This window comes from Miscanthus floridulus, chromosome 7 (genome assembly GCF_019320115.1).
Source record: "Miscanthus floridulus cultivar M001 chromosome 7, ASM1932011v1, whole genome shotgun sequence".
NCBI classification, from domain to species: Eukaryota; Viridiplantae; Streptophyta; class Magnoliopsida; order Poales; family Poaceae; genus Miscanthus; species Miscanthus floridulus.
In genome coordinates this window covers 96,058,435-96,076,285 of record NC_089586.1, presented here as the reverse complement: position 1 = coordinate 96,076,285, position 17,851 = coordinate 96,058,435, and the positions used below count along the sequence as shown (strand labels likewise).

The 17,851-nt window shown below is 44.6% G+C and overlaps 1 protein-coding gene across 5 annotated transcripts; it reads left to right on the top strand.

Annotated features, from left to right (window-relative positions):
- The first annotated feature begins 6,650 nt into the window (after nucleotides 1-6,650).
- LOC136463882 (filament-like plant protein 7) lies at nucleotides 6,651-10,856 on the top strand. 5 transcript variants are annotated; one of them, XM_066462856.1, is made up of 5 exons: nucleotides 6,651-6,896; nucleotides 7,867-8,859; nucleotides 8,944-9,736; nucleotides 9,836-9,896; nucleotides 9,999-10,856. In XM_066462856.1, the coding sequence occupies exons 2-5, from the start codon at nucleotides 7,914-7,916 to the stop codon at nucleotides 10,497-10,499; spliced, it is 2,301 nt and encodes a 766-aa protein (XP_066318953.1). In that variant the 5' UTR covers nucleotides 6,651-6,896; nucleotides 7,867-7,913; the 3' UTR covers nucleotides 10,500-10,856. The 5 variants fall into 5 exon arrangements, with proteins under 5 accessions (XP_066318953.1, XP_066318951.1, XP_066318949.1 ...); XM_066462854.1 differs by having other exon boundaries at nucleotides 6,652-6,896; nucleotides 7,881-9,736; XM_066462852.1 differs by having other exon boundaries at nucleotides 6,652-6,896; nucleotides 7,867-9,736.
- The last annotated feature ends 6,995 nt before the right edge of the window (nucleotides 10,857-17,851 follow it).

Below are 17,851 nucleotides of genomic sequence, written 5' to 3'. Positions count from 1 at the left end.
TTGAGAATTTTATAGTAAATTACTAATATTATTAGCTGCTCACTGTAATTTTTGTAGCTCTAGAATAATTAGCTTGCTAGATAGATAATGATGCTCTATTTCGAATAATGATTAAATTGATAGAATGAAATAAAGAAATAACTTGGGTTTATATAACTAAAATAATTGTTGGTAAATAACGTCTTATTCGACAACATGGATACGTAGCCTAAGTACGGTCGTTGTTGGAACTAGCTTGTTAACTTGAGAGGCGTAAATCGTATTTTATGAGTCACGGTTGCAGTCGATTAATTATGTCTTTACATTGCATCACATTGCATATCATAATAGGGACGCCGATGAATCACAGAGTCATCGGGAGTTGCTGGAGAAATGATGCTTTTGGAGATCGTGTCGGCATGATGGAAAGCTAACTTCTGATTATATTTTACCTAGGCAAGCCTCGGTGCATAACCCCTAATTTTCTACACTTTAAATTATACTTGTGCATTAAGTTTTAAAGAGTTGAATGAAACCCACTTGCATATATATATATATATATATATATATATATATATATATATATATATATATATCCTATGAGTCTTACTAGTATTACAGGATCGTGTAGATTGCTATGCTACAGGACTCCGATAGAAGTCAAGTGATTGTCTGTCACTCGCGAGAGATAGGAAATATATTACTTTTTTATTATCACTTGAAAAATATAAATGGTGGAAATGATAAATGATGACCGGGCAGGGATATGGTTTGGGTATTGGTGGGTGTAAGAGGTTGTGTTCTGCGGCCAACGGGGCATATCTTGGTTACACTGTTTTTCCTGTCTGTGTCGGTTAAGGACCGGCCATTGCATTGGACGCTAGGCAAGTCACAGACTTATTATCCCGAGTACATACTTGGGTATGGATGCTTGGAAGACTTGTTACTCTCTTGTCACGGGTTTCGGCTCTTTTCGGACCGACGGTCATGGTGGTTTTTGGGCTATGAGGTCCTTGCACCGCACTGAGTCCGGGACTCAGGAGCGGGGGCTTGGAGTCCCAGTTTGGACGGGGACCTGGACCACGTGACAGGAGGGTAGTGAGTTGGTCCTGCTTGTGCCCGGGGTACAAGCGAGGCGTATGTTTTCGGGGTACCCAGCTGGGGATATTGATTCACGAATCGCCGACGTGTCGGTACGACTTGTCTAAACTCTAGCACCGTAGTAAGCACTGGAAGATGAAAGATGGAAAAAGGAAATCTGATTGCTTACCACCTGCTTGAAAGTAGCACAGATGCTTACATAGAATGGTTAGTTAATGAACTAATGCACTGCTAATAAAAATCAAATATAAGGACACAATTTTAGTAATGCTCCTTCAGATGCAATAAACCCACAAGCCATAAAGTCTTGCGTATCCTTGGAGTCTTTTCTTTCCTCCTGTCGGGTAAGTCTTGTTGAGTACAATTGAGTACTCAAGGTTTTATTTTCCCCTGTTGCAGGTGACAGGTGGATGCTAGAGCTGACTCTTGTGTGTGGATTCCTCCTGGTGGGCTCAGAGAGGATTTCCTTTATGCTGCGATCATAGTTTTTATTTATAACTCTCACCAAATGTTTTTATAAACAGAAGTTCTATAATCTGTTGTCATAGTTTATTTATCAATGCTTCATCATGCCATGAATAGCTATTTATTTCTGCTGTAATTCTGATTACATGTTTATATTCCGCTGTTATAACAATAAATATTATACTCTGACGTTGTATTAAAAGTGATGTAAGAAATGGTTAATAAGGACGTAAGCTTTATTCTCTCGTTTGTGATCCTGATGGAAAAATATGGATTTTCGAGTTCCCCTTGGGGTGTGCCCGACGGGACCGTGTGATTTGGTGTCCTCCCTTGAGTGTTTATTGTCTAATGGAACACGAGCACTCCTGAGAGACATTGGATTAAGCGGTTCTGCCACAGGAAGCCTGGGCCAGTCGATTCCAGCCGGCGGCGATCGGTGGCGCACGAGCACCACCAGCATCCCCTGTGCTCGTGGGTGCCCTTGGCTCGGCCGAGGAAGACCTGAGGCACCACGACACATGCGCCCCAATGGGCATGGCGGGGTCAGCGGCGTGCACGATGGCAATGGGAGATGGACGGACAGAGACGAGGGAGCGAGTGACACAAGTGTCTGGGATGGACGCGCGGGTTGGCCGGTGGTAGGGCATGGTGCGGCAACCGACGAGTGCGCGGTGAGGGAAGGGCCGCGGACAACGAGCGGCCACACTACTTCAGGGCCGGGCGGATAAGCATAAAGGAGTGGGGGTGTGGAGCGGGCAGATAAGCACGAGGGAGTGGGAGATTTTTTTTGTTGGGGCCCGCTCCTCAGGAGCCGCGTCCAGACGGGAGTCACGGACGAACGCCTGAGTTGGATCATTGTTGTATGCGATTGCTAATAAATTTCTATTTTATGGCTAATATTTTTGTTTTATTGCTAATATTTTTCCCCACAGCAGCACATGGGCACCCATCTAGTTGAATGATAAAGCAAACATACAGTAGGCGCTGGAACTCTTTCTTATAAGCGTCACCAAACACTTCCTATATATGTACTGCTAACAAATAAGCATTGCTTAACACCTACGCGTAAATGGCGGACCCAGGGTTTACACAATGAGTATTCAAACACTGAGCCTAATAAAATTTATGAAAATTGGCTACGTATCACTGTATTTAGATGAGCTTTGCAAACAATATCGTCGGACTCTCACTCCTCCAAAATACAATACTATGTCTCACGTCTTACTTCACGAGTCATTCATTACTTGCTTATGAGCTACTTCTCCTTCCCTTTGGCTGAAGCTACCATCACCTCATGTGCTCCAGACCATGTTTATTGTTGTTGTTTTGTGTTGGTCTAGATGGTCCACAAAACAGGAGAAAGGAAGAGAGATAATAGAAGAATATGACAGAAAACCTAATAGAAGTAGTTGGTTGGAATTTTATTTAATGTTGAACTATGTGGCAATTGAGTGTTGTGTTGATGAGGATGGATGTTTGGGCCGCGAGATATTAGAGTGTTGAACTAGGCAAGTTATTTATTTTAGGCCATGATTCATGATTATTATATGCAGTTTGATTCAATGTCATAATATATGTACGTAGCATACATACTATATTATTGTAGTTTTTTCCATGAACTGCATGGGGCCCGCCCCTGCTACGCATGGTAGTCATCCAACATTATTATTACCACTAACACGTTACTTGTTTGTTTTGCTTCCTTTTCTGCAAGAATGGTCCAGTCATCTCATAGGGGCCGGGCTCTCTCAAACATCTGCCAAATTGTTCAGTCTCCTCAAGCATATGGGCAAAGCTAGGAAGGGTAACACAATGCTAGCTTTATAGAAAAACTGGCATATATACTTTTTTTTGAGGGAAACTGGCATACGTACATAACTCAGGCTCTATCCCTCCTCACATCTCTTTTCTGAGTTGTCAACGCTGTTTGAACCTTATTGCTGAGCTTAATTCCTCTCTGTGTCATCTAAACAGACTCTTGTATAGTAGGAGGCTTGTAGAACTTCTCAATAGGGCCACCACCTGTCGTACATCTAGAGCTACTAGATCCTTTGATTGGCTTTGGCTTTGGCTCCACTACAAGAACCTCATTCCCATAATCAGAAAATTCTTCACTACCACTTTCACCATCGAGTGATCTAGGTCAATTTCTCCCCTCTCTCCCTTTCCTTTTCCTCGGCTTTCTGTCCCCTTTCACCGGCCTTCTTTGTATAAGCAAAGCAAACATCTCTTTTTTCACTGTAGGTGGAACTTTCCTGCACTTTGTCACATTAAACCCTTTAATGCCAGCAAGATATGGTACTTTATTCTTGTAACCCCAGAGGTGCAGGGCTTGCCACAATACTTGCACATAGGCAATGCTTCTTGGTTGTGTTTGTGCAAAAACAATGAGCCCATGCAGGGTTATCGAGTTGATAGCAGCTTGTGATGATAGTGCATTTATTACTGAGGCAGAGGCGGAGTTTGACGGGTTACCTATGCAAAGGGCAAACACAAAATGCAACACAACTAATATGACAACCAACTGTGAGCAGCAAGAAATTGCATCCATTAGCAATTAACAGTTCATAATAGTTGCATAACATTATGCACAATCAGAGAAAATAATCTCCGATAGGGCTAATTGCACAAACATATCCCGTGCTGCGTGCGGTTAAAAGGAACGCAGGAGTTACTTCATTTTTGTGATTCCCGAGCCGTGTGGCGGTCAAAAGAATTATCGTGGCTGCAGGGCGTCTGGCGCGATTGTTTGATTGTTTCCACCGTCACCGCCGAATACGCGGTCCCAAACATGCCCAAACTACTCATGGTCTCAGAAGAGTTGTGTCACAACTCACAAGGTGGAAACAATCACGATCCAGCGAGAGGCGAGACGGGAACCTCAACAGATGAACGATGATTTGCTAACCATGACAAATCATTTCCCGTGGAGAAACGCAACATGATCTGGTATCCCTGACAGCCTTCATTCATCCCTTGGCTAGTCACTCCATTTCTGTTGCAAGCAAAGCACGGAACGCCAACCGATCGACGGGAACAAGTGCTGGCCCAATCCTTTTCACCACCTCACTTGCAGAGCACCCCGCACCTCATCTCAGTGTCAGTGGGATGTCGCCGTGCAACCAACCGGTTGACCGCTCATCAGCCGGCCAATGGCCCGTGAGTCCGTGACCGTGACCGTGACCGTGACCGAGCGAGAACGAAGTGCTCGCTGAAAACCCACTGCAAAACGCCGCTAGTGGTTCGGTGCCGAGCTCATCTCACGCGCCTGCCCCACGGCACCGGCAGCCGGGCGACGCGGACGTGTCTCTGCCTGCGCTAGTGACAACAAGTGCGTCCTGTTCCTGTCCTGGTATTCCATTCCTATCCGTCGTCGGAGCCGGAGACGTTGCTACGCACTCCCCAACCGCTGCAATTCTAGCACTAGCTGATGACAAGTGCAGAGGAGCTGCCGCTTGCGCTTGGCCTGTTGGCTCGGAGGAATTCTAGAGGAATTTAGATAGTTTGGAGAAATGCTAAAGGAATTTGTGTGAGAAAAACACTGTTTCGAATGAAAAAAGAAATGAATAAGCTGGGTCTAAGGACACGCGAACAGGGCTAAGGATCTTGTACGTTAGTGTCCAAATCCAAGTATGCAATAAGATACTGTACGAATAAATCTTACTGTTCATCCGGTCAGTCCTTCCAAAAAACGCAATGTGATTGTAAAGTCATGTCTCACAGTTGCTTCAAAAATTAATTGCTTCAAAAAAAAAGTCATGTCTCACAGATTGGTGCACTGGATGATGGCTTTGATTCAGCACCAAAAGTGACGACCTTTTTCTTTCACTTGAGTTGAGTAAGATTCACACATGTGCTGCCGATCGACCTAATTCGTGGAGAGCATGCCCGATATCGTGCTCCACATTTCTCCTGTGTCCGGACGACGATTTCACGAGTTTCTCCTGTGACCAGACTGGTGGCATGGACGGGCAAGTGATTTTTTTGGTCTTATAAACCTCAAAAGCTGACGGCGCCATTTTACTGACCTGTCTTCGTCACCCCAACGTCCACAAGGTGCAGTGCCACATCGATCGCTTGCAGAAAAAGTTAGTCAGTAACCTATCTGGATAGGTAACTCAGACTGTCGGCCACAAGAAATGCAAAATATTTTTTCCTGAGAAGAAAACATGCACACTATATAGGAGGTGTTTGGTTGTCCTTTCTAAATTTTAGTCATTGTCTCATCGGATGTTTAGACACATGCATGAAGTATTAAATATAGATTAATTACGAAACTAATTACATAATTTGTGACTAATTTGCGAGATGAATCTTTTGAACCTAATTAGTCCATGATCTGACAATAGTTTGTTACAGTAAACATGTGCTAATGACGGATTAATTAGGCTTAAAAAACTCGTCTCGTGGAGTACTGACGGATTATGTAATTTGTTTTTTTATTAGTATCCGAACACCCCATGTAATATCCTCCCGACACACCTCCTAAATTTTAGTAGCCGGATCAAACACCCCCATACATCAAATCGATTATACTAACATTTTCTAGAGAAAAAAAAATGAAATTGATAACAAATTCTACTCGTCGCGTGCAAACTGGTTACCCTGATCCGCCAGCAGAGCAGGCGAGCAGCCATGTCACATGTCCCGGGGGGGTGGCGGGTGTGTGTGTGTAAGCCACGGCTGGTCGTAACGATGTACTACGTAGTACCCAGGGCGTTTGGTATGGCTCTAGGCTGCTCCGGCTCCGGCTGACAACCTGACACGAAACACTGTAGCAACACTGTAGCACGAAGCTGTTTTTCTCTCACCACCTTTCCCGCCAAACTACAGTGCATGAACAGTGAAGCTCGAATTTCTGGCTCCTTCGGCTCCTTTCATGGCTCCTTTCTCTCACCACCTTTCATGGAGCCGGTGAAGCTCGAATTTCTGGCTTCTTCGGCTCCGGTTCCGACACGCTAGCTAGCAGTACCAAACGGCAGCCCAACTGCTCCAGCTTCCAGTCCTTCTGACAGCATGCCCGAACCACCAGGCTTCCGCGTCTTCCCTAACTCCTCCGTCCGCTTCCCGCCAAGCGAAAGCGCCACCCGCGCTGCCCCCCTTGACGCCTTCCTCATCAACAGGCTCCACTCCTGCAACTGCAACTGCAACCCCTCCAAGGCACGGAACACCGACCAAACTGCCAGTACCGCTTGCACCTTAGCAGCCAAGTTGCCTACTGAGCGAGTGAGGTTTCCACTCGCCAGTCGCCAGTTCAGTTCTTGCTTCCTGCTCCGGTCGTGGTACCTTGACTGAGAAGCTAGCTATGCATCCCTGCGGTGGCTGACGAATTGCATAGCCTGATCAACCAGGTACTGGACTCTTATCGCTTAATTTGGTTCTGTTGCTTTTCAACGCAAAAATGTCCTGCACTGCGTTGCTCTTTCTGTTTCGAGTTGTTCGAATGCTGAGCTTCAGTTTTGCAACTAGATTACTACATCATGTGTTCGTCAAATTCAGTTGATACACTTTATCAGGTTTCCAGTTTGTTTCTTCATCGTTACATTTTCGTTACTTCAGTCTTTAGCTAATGTAATCTTACAGTTTTGTGGTGAACTCAAACAAATAGGCAGTTGTTAGAACATCAGCAGTTTCATTGGTCTTAAATTGGACAGTCAATATCAAATTATGGACCATGGGTTTAGATGATCATCGTACTTTTGAATATAAACGACAGACAGGGTTCAGTACGACCCAACAGTACAAAAGCATACTTTCTCTAGTTCTGTTACAACTTTGGTTTGGTGATCATAATTTGAGAGGAACTAATGTTCAACGCTCGTGACGACAAAGAGTTCAGTTAACAGCAAGTTTTTTTTTCTTGGGAATGAGACACATCAACTAGTAGCGGTTGCTTCTGAACACACACATTTCTATTTCTCCTTTACAAAAAGCTTTGGTGGATGGAATGAAGAACTGTTCAGTTCTAGGGGCCCTGTTCGGCTGGTACATTTTTCGGCCGGTTTCGGCTGGTTCAATTGTGTTTTGTGAGGGAGAATAAGCTGAAATAAGCTGAAACAGGCTGAAAAGTAGCTCTAAGCGTTATCTTTAGCAGCTGGTTGGCAAAACGTGAGAACCAAACTAGTGCAGTTGTTGGGGGTTCATACATAAGCAAAGAGCATCATGCAAACCTAATTGGCTTGGCCAACAACACATAGTTCTGACAGAAGTTGCTAACGTAAATTTTTTGTTTACTTCCCACAGATTCTTGGTTTCTGCAGAAACTTTTAGCTGAATATCCTTGTTGCTCAGGTTGAGCTAACAATGCTTACTACTACTCAGTGATTATTTTCAAGGGATAATCTGGAGAAGCAAGCATCAAGGTAACAATGGCTGAAATGGGAGAAGCTCTGAGATCCTGCATGGAGCGGCTGGTCATTGCAAGGGAAGAGCCGGAGCAGATCATCGTGGAGGCGGCCAACGAGATATCCTCCGAGAAGAAGAAAGTGCGCGAGCTCCAGCAGAAGCTGGAGGACGCGAACAAGAAGGTCGCGAAGCTCGCCGCTGAGAACAACCACCTCTCCAAGGCCGCTGACTCCAAGGACGCGCTGATCGGGGAGCTGAGGGAGTCCGCGGCGGCCATTGGGGGCAAGCTCGCCGACGCGACGGCGAGGCTAGAGTCGGCGCAGAAGCAAGCCGGGTCGTGGCAGTACGAGGTGCGCATGCTCCAGAAGGAGCTGGAGGTCCGGGGCCAGGAGCGGGAGTACGACCTCAAGTCCGTCGACGCCGCGCGCCGGCAGCAGGCAGAGCACCTGAAGCGGATTGCGGAGCTGGAGGCCGAGTGCCAGCGGCTGCGCGCCATGGTCCGCAAGCGCCTCCCCGGGCCGGCGGCGATCGCCAAGATGAGGGACGAGGTCGATCAGCAGCCGACGCAGACCCCCACATCAGGCAGCCCGAGGCGGCCGCGTCCCTCTACGCTCTCCTCGCCGCGGTCGGTCGTCGCGCCGTTCTCGCCGCGGATCACGTCGCCGTTCTCGCCGCGGACCACGTCGCCGCGGCGCTCCATCTCGGACGCCGACGGCTACGCGTTCAAGCTCCGCGCCGTAGAGGACGAGAACAGGGCGCTGAAGCAGGCGTTCGCCAAGAGGGAGAGCGAGCTGCAGTTCGTGCAGATGAAGTACGCCGACGAGGCCTGCAAGCTGACGGTGGCTCAGAGGCAGCTTAAGGAGCTGTCGGAGGAGAACAGGCAGCTGAGTGACGTCAACAGGCAGTCTGAATCCTGGGCTTCTGCTCTGATTTCTGAATTGGACAAGTTCAGGTCAGGCAACCAGAACGGTGCGTCCATCATGGCATCATCTTCATCTGAGATGATCTTGCTCGATGATTTCGCTGAGATTGAGAAGCTGGAGATGGCGTCAGGTGATCAAAAGCGCAATGCGCAACGTGCATCTCCGAAGAAGGCGGATACAGGACTGGTAATGCAAGAACAGAATGGCAATGGTCCTGTCCTGGATGGTAGAATGTCCAACGGCCATCCTGAAAAGGTTAAGAATATCTGGGAACTAGTTGTGCACAAGCATGAAGCAAGTGGGGAAAGTGTTGAAACTATTATTGAACAGATAAGTCAAGCATTGGATCAGACAGCTATTTCTGCCAAGACAGATGATTCAGATGTACTGAATGACCGGTCTGAAATAGAGAAGGCGGTGAGAAACATGGTTGAGGAAATCACTTCCATGATCCGCACATATGCAGAAGACAACGTTGCAAGATCAAGAGTTCTGTTGAACAACAAGTCTGAACTATTTCGATGCTTTGAGCACCTGGTTCAGGTCTGTCATGACCTACTAGAAGGGAAATGTAACCTTGGAAAGTTCATAGATGAGGTTTGCCTCATCCTAAAGTTTATAGTGACCCAATACTTCTCAGATCAAGATGAGACTGACAGTTTGAACACTAATGCAGAGAATTTTGATGGAGTTAAGCCATCGAGTACAGTTACCGCAAATGGTACACATAACACTGAAAGTGCTAAACCAGCAGCAACTTCAGCTATTCAGACAGAGGCAGGGGAAGTACCAGTTCAGTCAGTTGAAAGCCAGATTATGGTCAATCATCTACAGAAGCCTGATACAGAACCGATACATGTTATACAAGCCCAGGATGATAGTATCCTTCCAGGAAGAAAATCTGCATTCTGTGAGATACAAAGGTAATTTATATGTCGCTACGTTGACTACTCATGTTTTTTTAAAAAAAAAAAGCTATTTCCAACACTTTAAAAACTCAACGTACATTCTTCATCATGCAGCCCTGCTGCTGAGGCAGGTGTGGAACATAGGGCAGCTCAAGAGGAAAGTCATTTAGCAACAGTAAGTTATGGTGTCCTTGCTATACATTCTTACAGGAAAATAGTATAGTAGTAGTAACAATATTCAGTATATCATCATCAGGAACTGAACTCACAACATCAGCATTCACTGCAGAACTCAGAGATCCTCGCAGCAGCTGACAAGCTCGCCGAGTGCCAGGAGACGATCACGATTCTGAGCAAGCAGCTGCAAGCTCTAAAGATGCCAAAAACTTCAGGTCCTGTAGACAGCTCCATCTGCAACCCCAGGCCAAGCTCCGCGGCGTCCGACTACAATCCGCAGTCGCTCGCGAGCATCCTCGCCGAGAAGTTCGCCGACGCCGAGGTCTCCATGTCTCCCACCACACCCAAGCAACAAGCGCTGTCCAAGAAAGACGAAGGTGAGGTCTGTGCCACGCCGAGGAGGAGCGCAGCGCAGCAACAGCAGGAGGACAACACCGGCGCTGACGACAAGGATTCGATGCAGATCGTCGTCCATCCTGTGTTCGCCGCCGCGCCGCCGCGGCAGGAGGATGTTTCCGCTGACCCGAAGAGGAAGAAGAAGCGCAGTACGAGCCTGCTGGGCAGGATCATGTTCAGGAAGAGAGTGGAAGGCGGCTCCTAGACCGACTGCGCTGAACTGCATCGACATGGTGGATGCATTCTGCAACCTGCAGCCTGCAGCTGCAGCTGCAGGTGAGGTGTGACATGGATCCGGCCAGTGTGCTGCTACGTTATGATATTGATCAGTGATTTCTTAGCGTGTTCTGTTTATGCGTTTCCTGCTCCCAGTGAGCGATCTTTTTGGCCGTACATTACTACATTCTGTTCCAGAGCCTTGTGGCTGATGGCAACTGGTTCTGGCACATGGTGTGTGCTACGTATCTGCATTTTGTTCTTGACGTACATGGACACAATTTTCTGTGTGTATCTATGAACATCACGGTTGTGGAAATGTTAATTTATTGAAGGAGAATAGGTTCTTTTATCCTTACAGTACTAGAACAACATTGTGTTCTCTGAGCTATTCTTGCACTTGCTTATTGCTGGACTAGTGAACTATTTATGGCGAGGGGATTTGATCATCAGGCGGTGGAAACTCAAAAAGACTACGGACAAAATCAGTGCAGCAAATTTCTCCTTCTAACTACGAGTGAAATTTTACGGTGCTCGGAAAAAAGAAGAGCCATTCATTTAGATAGATCTTAAAAGAAGAGAAACTTAGGTTATGAACCTGAACCAAAAATACGTGGACGGTTTCTAATTAAATTTTTGAAGGGTACGACAGTATTTTTACGCCTCATGAACCTCCTTCTCGAGGCGCCGGCGGAGCGGCAGCCCCCTTGCGGGCGCACTCGCCATGGGCGGGCTCTGGCGTGGTAGCTCCCTGGCAAGCGCGGACTCCGATGGACAGGACCTGCAGCTCTCAAACTCTCCTAGCGCCGGCGGCGCGGCGCCGCCCTGGCGGGCAACTCTCCATGCGCGGGCTCTGGCTCAGGTGCACTGTTGAAAATATGTGTCTAAAATGCATTTTATATTTTATTTGGAGGAAAACCCCATAAATAAATAATGATGCAAGTATATAAAACATGTAAACAGGCAACATACTAACTAGAACAGAATTGTGCAAGGAAATTACTCAATGATCCCGCGTAAAACGTAGTCGAACGTGTTGAAGTAGATGTTGCAGATCACCAAGCGGTCGCGTGTAGACGCTGATCAAAAACCTGATTGCCGCCCCGTGCAGGAGTCTCGTGGCAGTAGTTTCGGAGATCCCGCTATCTTTAAGTCCGGTGCACGCCGAACTCAAAGGTCAACAAGACGCAGCAGCGAGAAACTCAGCACAGCGAGTGGGGAGATAGGCGTGTGATTGCGTACCCTTCAACCAGGACGTCTCCTGGTTTTATAGGTCTTCATAGTGCATCAATTCCCTTCATCAAGCAGTAGAAACTGCCCATTTAAATGACAGAAAATATCAATGAAATAGCAGAAACTGACACACCTTATTACTGTTTAAAACGATAGTTTCAATCACTTTAAAGCGCCATTATGCTCAGCATAAAAAATAGAAACTGCACAAATAATAGCTTGCTGTACACGTACGCATTTTTCACTCGAAAAATGCGCGCGAGTTGCGCGTGCGTGTAGCAACAGTCTCATTCTCTCTCAATTGCACCTATTTTGCATAGAGAGAAGACTCACATATTTAAGCAAGACAACCTCTCCTTGAATTAGCAATATGGGACTAAAGATTGTGCATGCTTTGAAATTTTTCGGATTAGGTCAAACATGGGCCTAAATCCAACAATCCCCCACCAATTCCAACGCTGTTGTACTGAACATTCTTTATATATACCAGATTTTCAGTATAAGTCCCGTACGGGTTGAACTTACACCTAGATCAATAAGGTTCATCTTCCATCAGCTTGTGAATGGACTAGGACTAAGCCTTGAATTTATAGCTTTTTGTTATCGCAAGAACGCCAAGTCCAAACGGAGCTTTTAAAAGTTTTGCTCCTCGATCTTCTCATGAGCTTTTCAAAGAGTACCCCACTTTTATAAACTACGACCTAACAATTTAGCTCACATAGGTGTATTCATTTTAGGTATCCTGTAGGACGATACCTTCTCCCTCGGTGGACACTAAATACATTAAGGCATAATAGCCAGCCTTCCATACAGAAAAGAGTATATTTTATGGAACATGGGTAATTTTTAAACAGTCTATACTCCCTGTTACAACAATAGCTTGTTTTTCTCGTTTTCCAAATCAGAAATCTCCTATCAAAGGAAATGAGTTGCCATTACTTTGCAACTAAATAGGTCTCAACCCCATGTCCATGTTTGCAACAGAAATCACTGTCCATGCAAGCCCTTTTGTAAAGAGATCTTCTAGATTTTTCTCACTACGAATATAATTCACAACAATTACTCCAGAGTTTTTTAGGTTTCTAACAGATTTAAGCCTCCGCTTCACATGTCTCGAGGACTTTAAATTATCCTTAGTACTCATAACTTTGATCAATACCGTTTGGTTGTCACAATACATAAGGATTGTCGAAACTGCTTTCTCTACCAGTGGTAAGTCCATGAGTAGCTCTCTTAGCCACTCAGCCTCAACAGTAGCCGTCACTAGTAGAGAAACGAGCTATACTCCTGGTTCTCAACCCCTTCAGTCCCAGTTTTAGAACCGGGAGCACGAATCCGGAACTAAAGGGTCCCTCCTTTAGTCCTGGTTTCGCGCCCGGGACTAAATATCCACCTTTAGTCCCGGTTGGTAATACCAACCAGGACTAAAGAGGCCTCCTGACCTGACCACGTGGGTCGTCCCTTTAGTCCCGGTTGGTATTACCAACCGGGACTAAAGGTTTTATTTTTTTTTCTTTTTTTGTTTATATTTTCAATTGATGATTCGTTTTGGTTTTCGAATACGCATTCTACGCTGCTAATAATATACGTATTCTACACGTTTATAATGTTTGAACATTTTATACAAACTAAAGTATGAAACTAACATATATATTACATGCATATATATATATTGTACGTAATTTTATGTACATATAATATGTATGTGTGTGTGTGTGTGTGTATATATATATATATATTACAAATAAAGATTGCATTGTATATTCTATCATATCCTTGGGATAACAAATTCATTCCATCTGGTTTGGCTTTCATGTTTCGTTGACGTCATTGTAGAACTCGCCGGCGGGGTTGAGGACCTGGTCATTAAGAAATCCTGCTATGGTCTCTTGAATTGCTTTCAGTTGGTCACGTCGTATGACTTTTTCCTTCAACCATAGAGTCTTCAATAAAAGTTAAAGGAAAAGTATTAATATATATATATATATATATATATATATGTGTGTTGGTCACGTGATTACTTATATATATGAGCAATAAAAGAAATTGTAAATATATGAATATATTTATATAACGTACTTTGAGGTTCTCTTCAGGAGTTTTTTTAGTATGCCATGATGAACTCGCAAACATAGTATCCGTAGTAGTTGTTCTCCTGTTTTTGCCTCAGAACCCACTTTTACGAGAAAAAAGATCCGGTGAATTGAAAGCATGCATGGTGTTAATTGAATTATATATATATAAATGTAGCTGGTACTTACTTTGTGTGTGATTATATCCAGTGGCGCTTTGCAATGTTTCATGTGGTGTTCCTTAATGAAACTTTTCCAAACAATGCGCCCAATAAAATAAAAAATTAATTTGGCCTTTAATAATTGTTGCAGTTACGAGATCGGGGTATATATAGTTGCTAGAGAGACCAAATTACCCTTGGATAATATCCATCATGTCTTGGTACTCTGTTTGCTCTTTTCTTAACAAGTCTAAGATGCGCAACCGATTATTGGCCATATCGATGATCATCAATATCTAGTGATTGCTGCATATATTTTTATACACAAATATGATCGACATTAACTAGCGTCAACATATATATGTGGGAGATATCTTAGCTAGTAAGCAAATAATTGAACAAATGTCCATATGATCGACATTAATTATTTAACACTCACTTGAAGTTGTAGGGGAATAGTATGTCCTTGTTTTGTTGGTTCACTAATAACCTCATGAGATTTTTCTCGAGTCTAGCTTTCCATCTAGGCGGCGGGGGATCAGGGTGTTTGAATACGACATTTGGATCAACGAAACCAACATCGTTATTCTGTCTCTTTCTGAGTTCTATCATCTCATATCTGCATATATAAAAATATAGTGTGAGGATATATAATTTATATATATACATGTAGCTTTATATATATACACTTTAATAGTAGAAAATAATCACACTTACAGACAATAGCAGCTAATGAGACTTTTGTCGAGAGAGTCCAGGTGGCACAGTTGGTGTAATTCTCCAAACTCGACATATATAACGTCATCGCCACGGAAGTAATGTTGGTTTCTAATTTTGACAGAAACAAAGTTCTCTCCCCGTTTACACGTCGTCATGTAACACTTGTTTAGCAGGTACATTTGCGTACCCAGTTCACCTAAGGCCTCAGGGTTGTATAGACTCTTTCCATGTTCAAATTTCTTTCAAGGATCCACTTTCGGAGTAGATGATCCTTCAGCGAGCACTTGGGCATGGTCCAAACCTGTATCCTCGTAAAACCGAACCAATTCCTCAAAATCGACATCCGGTAAGTCTAAGTTTGAACCATATTCATTACGAATGACAAGAGGGGGGACTGATCGTTGCGATTGTTGTCCGAGTTGTGCAACACCCTTTCCTGCTCTAGTCTTTTTCTGCGCCGCCTCAAATGACTTGGTGAGAGAGCGGTCTTTGTCCGATTTTGGCCGGGTCTTTTGAGATTCCCGCTTTTTCTAGTCCACCTTCTTTCTTAGAAGATGTGGAGCTAGGTAGAAGTATGGTTCCTTCGGGTTCTTCTTCGCTTGTCATTGCTTTCTTATATTTTTGAAGAAACTTTTCACATCTTTTTGTACTTCAGCCTTTAATTCCTTTTCACTTTTCTTGTAAGATAGTTTTCGAGAAATAACTGGATTAGAGGAGGCTTTCTTCTTTGCCGGTTGGTGGGCCAACGGCTTCGTTTGCGGGGCGGACCTCTTAGGAGCTGGAGACAACCTCCTTGGAGGCGTTGGAGACCTCCTCGGAGGTGGCGGCGGTGGAGACCTCCTTGGAGGCGTTGGAGACCTCCTTGGAGGTGGCGGTGGTGGCGGCGTTGCATAATCATTGCTCGGAGCACTATGATGATTTGGAGATTGAATAATTGGACTTAGGTTGGCGGAGGCCCTGCTGTGTGATTACAAAAAAGAATAATTATATAAGAAATTGTTATTATTAATCATGTATGTCAATAGAAAATTTGTAAAAAAATTATTTCGTTCACTTTTATCCGCACCTATTGTCTGGCAGTTGAGGAGGCGGCGGTGGACTAGAGACCCTAGGAATAATGATATAGCGCTTGCGCCATAGTATGAATGTCTTCTCTGCTTCTCCTAGAGTCTTCTCCCCATCACCTCCTGGAATGTCAAGAGACAAATCACTAAAACCTTTGTTAAGTCTATCCACTGAGACGCTAACATATCCAGGTGGTATTATTGCCCCATGGATTCTTGGTGTCTTGGTAGGATCTGGAGGAGAAAAAACACCGAGAGCCACCATGATTATGGCATTCTCTTTTAGAATATGTAGCTCACATGATGTAAATGGTGCAGTGATGTCATCCACAGGGAAATGTAGCATTGTGTCATCTTGATTTGGCAACTCCGTGGAAGCGCAGCTGCTTTTCAACTAATCAGGGGGGCTAATAATGTTGATTCATGGATCTGATGCCTACCTTTGGGCACTCATTGCTATTTGCACTTGCTTTCTAATTTCGTCATGCATTCTAGTTTGCATGTCTTTTTTGCGCTCCTGTGCTTGAAGCAACGCCTCCCGTGACTCATGAACCAATTCCTCCAACCTGCTGATTCGCGCTGCATCCTCATCCTTCCTTCTCTGCCGGCTTCTGTAGGTATCTCTGTCATCTAGGAAACCATGCTCCCAAGAAATGTTCCATCCTAAACCTCTCATTCGGTCACTGTGTTCAGCGGTCCCGAAGGCATACGTCAGTTCATCCTTCTCTCTATTGGGCCTGAACGCACCAATAGCTTTAGCTTGTAGAGCATAAGACAATCTTTGTGTTGCTCTTTTGAGTTTTGTGCCATGAACCAGCTTCCCGGTCTCTAGGTCCAGTCTTCCCCCATGAGCAAAAAACCAATTCTTCGTGCGTTTGGGCCAATTGAGTGATTCTAGTGTGATACCCTTGGCAAGAATGTCCGCTTCCATTTTCTCCCACTTAGGAATGGCAGTCGCGTAGCCACCTGATCCCATGCCATGGTGGTATACCTTCTGTCGGGCATTCTCTTGGTTCCTTCTCACCCGTTTCTCACCCTCTTCCGATGTCTTGTACTGTACAAAATCATTCTAGTAGGGCCTCAACTTCGTGAGCGGGCCGCTAGTATTGAAATTGGGCGTTAGGTTCTTCTTGACGTATTTCGTGTATAGGGATTTCTTCCAAGTCTAGAATTGTGTGGCCATCTTCTTCATAGCCCACTTTCGAACTAGTTCCTTCAATTCATCATCGTTGATAGCATCATAATCATCCTCTTGCAACGTGAAATGTTGAAGGATATCATCCCAAATTAAATTCTTATCAAGATTAGAGACAAAACTAACATGAGGCTCGTTGATCTTTTGCTTCCATTCACGGGCACTGATCGGAAGTTTGTCCCTTACAAGGCACCCATAGTGTTGCATGAATTTCCTTGTGTGTAGACCAAGTGGTTCGCCTGTCTCAATATTGAATTCCGATATTATGTAGCGCCCCTCCAATGGCTTTTTTGGGCCTCGAATTTTTTTGCTTTTCGCCGTTGTGGTCGTCGATCTAGAGGGCTACGTATAATAGATGATATATATTCAAATATATATATATAATATTCAAATATATATATAAATATATATACATCGCCTGTATTTTCTTGCACAATATTTTCTTGGTTATCTTCAAGAGCTAGGTATTGACTCCCGTCATCTACATCCTGCTGGTCACCATCGGCAAATTAAGTTCTGGTGTTGATAATATCCATCATTTCTTCATCCATGTTGTCTCTCGGGGCAGCCATATAACTTTTACTCCACTAGATATATCTACAAAAAATAAAAACTATATCTATAAAATGGACTCCTGCAGGACATGCCACCTCGAGGATAGTAACATTTGTAGATGACATTTATAGGTCTGAAGTTATCAAATATCCATCAAATTCTAGCTCAAAAACATGTTTAAATAAGTAACCATCCGTACTAGTTGACCTTGCTTACGTGCTCATCTCGGCAAGCATTTCTCCACCGGACGGCACCGTACTTGGCCACGGAAGAGCTCTGTTTCTATGAGGAAGAGAACATGGTCTTCCACGACCATTGTCGCTCTCCCTCATAGAATCAAA

Excerpts from the sequence above, each read along its gene's own strand:
- LOC136463882 (XM_066462854.1), top strand. The coding sequence starts at position 7,914 with ATGGCTGAAATGGGAGAAGCTCTGAGATCCTGCATGGAGCGGCTGGTC. Across the intron at positions 9,737-9,835 it reads GCATTCTGTGAGATACAAAG|CCCTGCTGCTGAGGCAGGTG; the intron begins GTAATTTATATG and ends TTCATCATGCAG. Across the intron at positions 9,897-9,998 it reads AGGAAAGTCATTTAGCAACA|CATTCACTGCAGAACTCAGA; the intron begins GTAAGTTATGGT and ends TCACAACATCAG.